The 9,047-nt window shown below is 41.7% G+C and overlaps 1 protein-coding gene across 1 annotated transcript in view; it reads right to left on the bottom strand.

Annotated features, from left to right (window-relative positions):
- LOC103915132 (calcium/calmodulin-dependent 3',5'-cyclic nucleotide phosphodiesterase 1C-like) overlaps nt 1-9,047 on the bottom strand; it is a 53,329-nt gene that overhangs the window by 11,198 nt on the left and 33,084 nt on the right. Inside the window, exon 8 of the mRNA XM_009321897.1 lies at nt 882-947. Within this exon, the coding sequence (XP_009320172.1) occupies nt 882-947 (66 nt within the window). The remainder of the gene's footprint in view (nt 1-881; nt 948-9,047) is intronic.

Here is a 9,047-nt window from a genome sequence, read left to right as displayed (position 1 = left end):
TCCTGCTTGTTCTTTTCCTTACTTACACCCAAGCGGTCGCTGCAGCTGTGCCTGGGGAAACAATCTGCTAAGGTGGCAGCTGCAAAAGAGCATCATGCCATGAACAGCTTGGAGAACTGAAACAGCACAGAAACATGCTACTGCACATTGGCATCTATATATGGAGCCACACCATACCTCATCTGCTGGCACAGCAGCCACTGATGCAAATATCTGTAGTAAAACTTTTTAAGTACTTCGCTTGAAGTTTGCGGGTTTTTTCTTGGTGATTTCTTGTTGTCTTCCTGCAGACTTACTCTTTCTTTCACCTACTGTGAATTATACATATATGAATGCCGTTGCATATGCACATACAAGATAGTATCTTGTTCGCACTGAGCCATTTTTTTGTGTAACTGCTTCATATTACCTTCCCTTTCTTCTGACAGTTGTGTGGGACAAAGATGAGGGGATTAAGAAAATGGTTGTTATTGTGAAATAGAGACAGCAGGATTTGGTAGATGGGAAGGGCACAAGAAAACCTATACCTGGGTCCACAAAACAGCCTTATTTTTTCCCTTCAGCATCTATGTCCATGTGATAAAAGCCCAAATTAATTTGCCGATCGAATTAAAATAGTCTGTGAAGCCTGCACTGCAAGCCACAAAACATAGGGCATTTTTTAAAAAAACTGAAATGCGGTAAAGACCATTAAAAACAACAGTTCGTTTGTTCAACCCCAGTGAATGGGTTTAACTTTTTTAATGTGATGTGTAGAAGTCATGCCATACCTGGAGAACACGTCACCTGTTTACGTCCATCTCCCAAACAGTAGGCACTGTGAGTGCCTATTTCTAAAGCTGCACGTATAAGCAAATTAGAGTGAGGTGGTACCGACTGACCTGGCAATGTAAGGTGGTTTGCTGAGGAACCTGAGCCTGGTAAGTCAGCTGAACGTTGTGCTGGACCTTTAAAAAGAAAGAGTAGTTTCAGCAGAGATGGATGAATGGTAGTCCCACCAGCCATGAAAATACTTTTTGTAGTGCTGCAACCACTACGAGGTGTTTGTTGTCTTCTTTCTGCCATTTCTTATCCATGGTTTTAGGTAAGGCTAACTAGGAAAGTAGCCTCACTTCTGGGGACCTTTCCATCTAAAGGAGTCAATATCAAACATACCTTTCTTCTTTTTATCACTTACCGGATTTGGGTGGAGATACCCGAGTTATTGATTCTGGAGGTTTCACGTTCTTAAGTGTTGGACCTATGAACTGTTGCCAGATCTCAGACAGCTTTCCCTTCAGCTACCTCGTGTCCTCACAGAACTGGCAATTGCCAGTTTTATTGCCCAGCACGGCTCAGAAGGCAGTTACACAGCACTTACCTTGCTTCCATGGCAGTTCAGCAAGCGGCTGGCATCACTTAGGGAACCACCAGTTGGTAACAGCTCTGGACATTTATGTCACTGGCTATACGTGCCAGAGAAAGGACTCTGATACTGTATTTGCAAGCAGAGGTGAGTCACCCAAATCATTAGATGCCTTTTCCAAACCATCTTTTCTCCCTTCTTGCTTATGTGGCAGTAGGTATTTTTTATTTGAAGATCACAGTCGACTACATCAACACCCTCAATATCTAACAGAAATTGGCAGCTTGGCTTCATCTCTACTTGCACTGGACTGGAGGTACATGCAGACTCAAACCAAGCCAGTAAGGTATAAGAATACAAGTAGGTACAGTGGCGAGCACATTGCATGTTCTTCAGGAAATCAATACCAGTGAACCTCCCAGAGAGGAAAGGAGTGAATTAAAACTGGAATTTCAGGCAAAAGGGAATGCACAAAGCCTTTCACGCTTGTATTGAACATCTCTGAACTTTACATCCTCCTTAGAGAGAATGGCTTGGTTTCTGCCACTCTTTATCACGATTTTTTCCTTTTTTAAGGAAAAGACCAAATAGAAAAACAGCAGTGGTATGGGAAAATTCTGGTCATTACTTGTGTGGTGTGATGACTACTGCACAGACACTGCCTGAGTCCAACTGTGGAATAAGATGCTTTGTAGAAGGTGGCATGTAGAGAGGTAGCTGAAATGCTGTGAAAGGAGGTCTATAAGCAATACTGAAGCACAGGACACCAGCCCTGTGGGATCGATACTCATGCTCCATGTGGCACAGAAAAAAAAAATCACACGAGCAAGTGTTTCAGTGGGCACGAGTGTGGTGTGCTGTTGTTGGTTTAGATGTTCTTATGGGCTGTGATTTCAGTCAAAAGAGAAAAGGGGAAAGGTGAGGTTGACATGTCTAATCCCCAAACAGGTAGAGATTTACCTTGACATCCTTAAAGAAACTATTTGAATTCTCTACCTCAATTTCCCTGTCTTTAGAAATCAGGTAATGCCACTAACTCCTCCTCACAGGGGCAAGTGGTGAGCAACGACTGCTGTCCAAGCAATGTTCCCACTATGCTTAAAAAGAAAAGTTGATTATTACTAGTACTCTATGGGGAGCTGGACGCTGGAAAGCAAATGGCAAGCACCGTGCCTGGCTCAGATGTAGAAAGCACCAGAACAAAATGAACCCTTCTACAACTTTAATTCAAATGGAGTGGAGACCTCATTGTTTTTATTTGGTAATAGAATGAACATACATGGACTCAGTTACAGAAAAACTGGAATGTTGAAAAATGTTTTATACATTTAGAGACCACAAGCCTCTTCTTTCAAATAAGGAACTAACAATAAATACATATTGTTTAAAATTATTCTCAGAACAGTTGAGAATACTTGGCATTACATGGCATCATTCATTTCAGTTTTGCATTTTTTTTCCTTAACAAAACAAATAGGTTTTTTTTTCATTACCCTACCCACCCAGTCCCAGGAGCAAACTTGCAGTAAGTTTTGCTTTCAGCATGTATTTTAACTTGTTTTCTATCCCCTGGTGCAAAATAGCATAATAACCTGCCTCTTTCTTCCTTGAAAAATGTTAGAGAACAGGTGTCTGTTGTTTGTTTTAGTTCAGTTCAAGAAAGACATCTCCATTATCAGTTCTGCTAATATAAACATACTCTAAAGTTTATGTTCAACTTCATACATAGAATTCCCTGCAGAATGCCAGCTGAGAAAAGGTTATTTTACAAGACCAAGATCCTTGAATTTGGTTAATTTCCCCTTATCCTTCCTACCAATAGGTTTAATGTTTCTTAACTTTCCTTAGGACCTGTCACTGTAGGGTTAACCACAAGAGCAGTGAAATCTACTGTCACAGATAAGCCACAATGTCCACCCTTCCTCCCTGCTGAAGGTAGTCAGTGCGCTAGGGTATGACTTTGAAGTGCCTACAAGAACAAGCATCATCAGAACCAAGAGCGATATATCGTCTTATTTGAACAGATGTGGTGGAAGCAGCTCCTACCACAGCAAAGGAAGACAGCGCCACCCTGATGCACTGGCTTTACACAGACCGCCCTGCGCGTAATTAGCTGTATATGTTTTGGTTATTTAGTCTTTGGCCCCAGACGCTGCGGTGGGACCAGCAGGACTTTGCATGCAACTTCCTTTGATTTCAGTGCAACTAAAAGAGTGACCAGGCCCTAGGTGTTATTTTGCTCTAAGCTGATGTTGCAAATGCAATGGCTTTTGTCTGTCGGGGAAGAAGGGGGAGGAGAAAAGGGAAGGGAAATATTCCTGTGAGAATCTGGGCCTGTAGACAACCAGAAGGTCTGGTAAAAACCCAATCAGAATCCTACAATAAAAATAGCAAATATTTAAAAAAATTGCATATAAAAGTGTATAAAAATATCATCCAAGCAAGAAGAAAAGGAAAATGCTCACTCTGTCATTCTACTGCTAGGTTTTATCACTAGAAAACCCCAATGGCCATAAGTAATTTTGTCTGATAGATGCACTCCTATGACCACCGGTAGAAACAACGGGATTACGTATATTCCTCCTACCACTGGATAGCTTCTAAAACCAGGGTGTTATGAGTACACAGCAGTCGATACATATGCACTTGGAAGAAATCGAAAGAATACAAAACGCCAAGAGTGTGCTGGGAGGCTTGTGAGTGAGTGCTGTCGTGCACTCAGGTATGAGGGTAAATAAATTCGCTAAAACTGAGCTTCAGGTCCTCAGCCAGCTTGCCTGGAAGTAGCTGCATTTTCTTCTACCTGGTGGTCAAGTCACCAGAGCAGGGAGAGCTGATGCCTCAAAGACAGGCATGTGTCCCGGTCCTGCCTGGGTACAGATCAGAACCCTCTGTGCTCGGTGGGGATCAAAAGGGACATTGCAGCAACGAGAAGGCAGTCTCAGCAAGTGGAAATGCATGGCCAGCATTCCATTTTAACAGAAAATAATGGCATTGGCAGTGGTCGCCCGCCCTGCTCCTGCTTTGATCACAGTAATCGGACAAGGAAAGGGTTGTCTGGGATCGCAAAACTTGTCTGCCTGTGGAAGCAGGGGGAGCACCACATTAGGATGCACACCTGACACTAAACCGAGACTGGAGCAGACCTGCTCATGTTGTGGGTAACACAAGTGGGAAAAACCTCCGTACCTACTTCGGAGGGAGCTGAATTTATGCCTTAAAATGTGAAAGCATAGTTTTTTCCCTCCTTTCTACCTGGCCAGCACTGATGCCCACTCCCCAGAGCGATTTGCATGGAGTCAGTGCCACAGGGCTCCATCCAGCACGTTCCTGCTTTTGAGTGCTGATGTTCAGACACTGCGCCAGCACAGCTCTCAGATCAGCACCGGTTCAACACATGCGAAAGCACAGGATTGCTCTGTTGTTTTTAATTATTGGGTGAGGTGACGAATTAAAAAAGAGAGAGAGAAAAGGACTTGATTATGCTGTCATTTGCTGAATATAAATGGCTAACATACAGTATAGATCATCAGAGGATGAGTTGCATTATTATAAAATGAAATGTGAGGAAAACGGAGCCAATAAGAAATATTTAAGACCATCTCATGAGTTCCTGGAGATAGACTAGTTTATTCTAGTTGAAGCAAAGAAAGTACTGTCCTCATAAGGTTCCATCATTTCTGATTTGAATAGATTATTGTGCTTTTTAATTAAAAGCCACATTTGGGACCTACTGTAGAATTTGCGAGGACTAACAGTGGTAGTATTTGCCTTTAGCTAGGTGAGCTCACAGACCGTCTGATTACAAAGCAGCACAGCACTATCAGCTATCTAGTTTGAAATGTTTTTGCTTCCAGACCGAGCCTGTAAGACTTTGTAAGTACATATGCAAACATTCACATATTCAAAGGGTAGTTTGCAAAAACACCACCATATACCATTCTTCTCTGGCATAACCAACTACATTTTGGAAAGTTTCTCTCCAACCACAAAATTTACGCTTGAAAAAAGAAACGTCAAGAAAAAGGAATTTGCCTCCTTCATTCACCCATCAGGAACCAGGATTCCAAATTCCAGGTTCATTCTGATAATAAACGTCCTACTGTATTAATACATAGTGTGTTAACACCAGCTGGAGCTATACAAAAGGCTGCACTTTTAGATAAGTATCAGATGATGATCAGATGATAAACATCAGTCTGCCTAGATTGACTACTCTGAAATATGTTTTCAGTCTAAAATTGCAAAATTTCTAATCTACTACCTATTTTATCATCAGTCAATAAAAAAGTTGGCTTCTGGCGTCTATCTTTTTTCTCAAACATGGAAAACATTAGTGACATCCATCATCTTTTTATAATTAAACATAGAAATCTGACCATATAACTTTGAAAAAAAATATTGTGCAGTTTGTAAGGAAAGCTGGTTGATTTAAGCATTTTGAGAGGGTGCATCACAGGTTTTTACGTTTAAAAAAATTAATTTAAAAAATAAACAAATCCTTTATTTCACACGTGTGAACACTTCTTGCATGTTGTCACAGAAACGCACAGTTCAAATCACTGATTGAGCTCAGAGAACTGTCACCTTTTGAGCCATTTAAATAATGAACAGATTAAAAACATACTGCTAGCTTTTCTTTTTTTTTTTTAAAGTACAGTGTGTCCAGGAGTTCAAGCACTATGTCATCATGAGTCAAAGGTCTGCTAATTCCCTGAACACCAGTCCCAGCTAAAGGAAAAAACCACCGATAGGGATACTTGCAATGGTATCCCTCCCTATTTTAAGGGGGGTAAAGTGCCTGGATTCTCCCTCTCAAGGTACACAACAGTTTCTGGGAAGCAGAAGACGCCTGCTTCCAGCAAGGCAGAGCTTTCTGAGAGCACCAGCAGTCCCCGCACAGAGGCGGAAGAGTGCCGTCTTTATCACACAGCTTCCCAGCCTGTGCCGCCCTCCGTAAGAAGCACTCTGGCACCAGAAGACCCCTTTGTGCCTACTGGTGGGTGCCCCCAAATAGTTCTGTAGAATCTCAGCATGAGGCCAACGGCACGGGCCCTGTATTTGCAGAATTTCTGGCTTATTCATTGCTTGTATAGTCTTACTGAGGATGGAAAAGGCAGGCATCTGAAAACATAATTTCTATACATCTGGGGAAAGTTAGGTAAGGATGTAAAAAGATAAATCCTTTCTCACTCTTTATAAACTGATGAACACCTAATCCTTTTCCACTTTTTTTTGTTTCCTTTTGTGGAACAAAATAAGAGAAAGCAGTTCTGTAATTTTTTTTTTTTTTAATTTTTATTATTTTTTTACACAATTGCACAGTGGCTGATCTCTAGTTTAACTGGGAGGTGTCTAACATACCATTCCTTGGCTCACAATGCACTAGCACAATGCTGCAGTGTTCCAGGGAGGTGGGGGGGCGGAGTAGGGTAATGTAGGTGTGATCCTGGGAGGGAACCCCATGATAGATGCTTTCATCTGGACTAGTCTCTTTGTAGGCTTTCGATTTCTAGATTTCATTTTCACTTTATATATTTCCAAGCTAATAGATTTCATGGGGATTTCTTTTACACAATAAAAAATTCTAAAAAATGCTAATAATCCACTGTAGCTTATTCAAATGATTTTAAAAGAGCAGGAGAACATTAGAGCTACCTCTGACTGCCTGTATATTGCAAAACATTTTGCTGCATACCTGTGTGCTGAGATCAGTAACTTTGAATACGGCATCTCTTCTAGAATGGCAGCTCTGATCTGCAGTCCCCAAGAGATGGCAAATCCGCCACCTCCCTTATTAGCTCCTGCTGGTGGTGAATAAACCTAACAATTGAGGAAAAACATTTTCCAGTCTGATTTCACACCTTTGTGCCAGTGCATGAGAAACAAGAACTGACCAGCTGTGAGTTAAGCAGTCTGGCTTTGCTGTCTGAAAGAAGTCACTCCCAGAAAGAAAGAAAATCTGTATCAGAAGCCGATGAAGAAAAATATTTACTTTTTATTATTATTATTATTATTCTACTGTGCATAATCTAAGGCATCTTTAGTCACTGTACATTAGGTAAGGGTAACTTAAAAAATATTGACTAAATCATCCTGCACCTCTAACCAAACACTTGGTGAGGGTATGTTCCCCCTGACTTCAGGGAGAAGTCTGACTAAGCAGGGACTGAGTCACCACTGCGGTATTTAGTTCTGCATTATTGATATTTCATCAACGTGCCTTCAAAGAGCCTGGTCAGGGCTGGAACTCATATTCTACCACTCTTATCGGGGCTGAATGCTGATGGAGAGGGGGAAAGAGGAGGTGGGAAAGTGCTACGTGGTGACACAGCCCTCTGCCTGTCACACGACACGGAGTGCGCTCGGCACTGACTGCAGTGCCACTGTCCTCTCAGCACCCCGCTTTCCTCAGAAAATCTACCCCAGAGCTACCATTGAACCAGGAGCTCATGAATGGGAACACTACGTGCCCTTATATTTATTTTATTTAAATGAGCTGGTTCAGTGAAGCCAACTGCGAGTTCTAAGAACGGCAAGAGTTATTTTTGTACTTCTTCCTTCTGAAAACACGTGATTGACGCGCAACCTTTTCACAGCATGAACCTAATCTAAATCTCTGGCTTTGAACAAACTCAAACTCTGGTGTCCAAAAAAAGAACTCAAAATGTCTCTAGCCTCAATAATCAAAATCCCAGATACAAACACTCCTGAGTGAGAAGGTATTCACGCTTAAGTGTGGATTTAGGCTGAGCTCACTGCTGTGATTTTTGCTAGTGTCGCGGGAAGCTTGTCCCTATACATGCACAGTTTAAGCAGGAACAGAGACCCAAGCTCTAATATAGGCTGGTGGTAAAGTCCTGTGCTTTTGAACATGAAAAGGAAACACCAAAGATTTACCTTCCTAAGCCAATGTTGTGCATGTTCTCTACATAGCAAAGAGCCATGAATGGGAAATTCAGACTGCAGTCTGATTCCTTGTAAAATACATATACGACTAACACAGCAAGACCTCATCCTGAACAAAAAGGAGTTAGGCAAAAAACAGTTGTATGTGTATGTACGTGTCTTGATTTCCACACAGACAGGTAAAATTACTTACAATTAACTGGATCCTTACCAAGATCCCAAGCCAGAAAAGCACTTACATACATGTTTGATGTTTCTCATACAAAGATACCTTCCTGAATCAAGGCCTGAGCAAGTTAGTTTTTTAACATTTCTTCTTTAAAATGGGCCAAAATGATGGCTACTTTCCATGCGTCTAACTCCACTGGATGAGACAGTTTTATCCACCGACTCCAGCAGTGTATTTAGGACACACTTTTTCATTTTGGTTTTGTCTGTCTGTACTTCTCCAGCAATGCTTTTCCTTTTCTTTGGCCTGTCCGTTCAGTCAGTGATGAAAGAAAGACCACACTGAGATGAAAGTAAGAATTGATCCGTGTGATTCCCTGCTGCCCTTCTTCTCTTAGATCTTCAGGTCAGACAAAGAGTGGTTACTAGTAGCCCATGAACAAATGTGGGAAACGGCTTACTATCTGTAATCTCAAGTTAAGGCAGGCACGTCAAGCAGTACATTAGTGCATGCTCTCAGAGTCTGACAACAAAATTTGCCCCAAGGGAATATCGCTTTCATTGATTATTCCTTTCCTATTACTAACTGCAAAACCAGAACAAAATCAAGGGTTGAGTGAGTCTG

This window comes from Pygoscelis adeliae, unplaced genomic scaffold, assembly GCF_000699105.1.
Source record: "Pygoscelis adeliae isolate BGI_AS28 unplaced genomic scaffold, ASM69910v1 Scaffold194, whole genome shotgun sequence".
Lineage (NCBI taxonomy): Eukaryota > Metazoa > Chordata > Aves > Sphenisciformes > Spheniscidae > Pygoscelis > Pygoscelis adeliae.
This window is presented reverse-complemented; position numbering and strand designations above follow the sequence as displayed.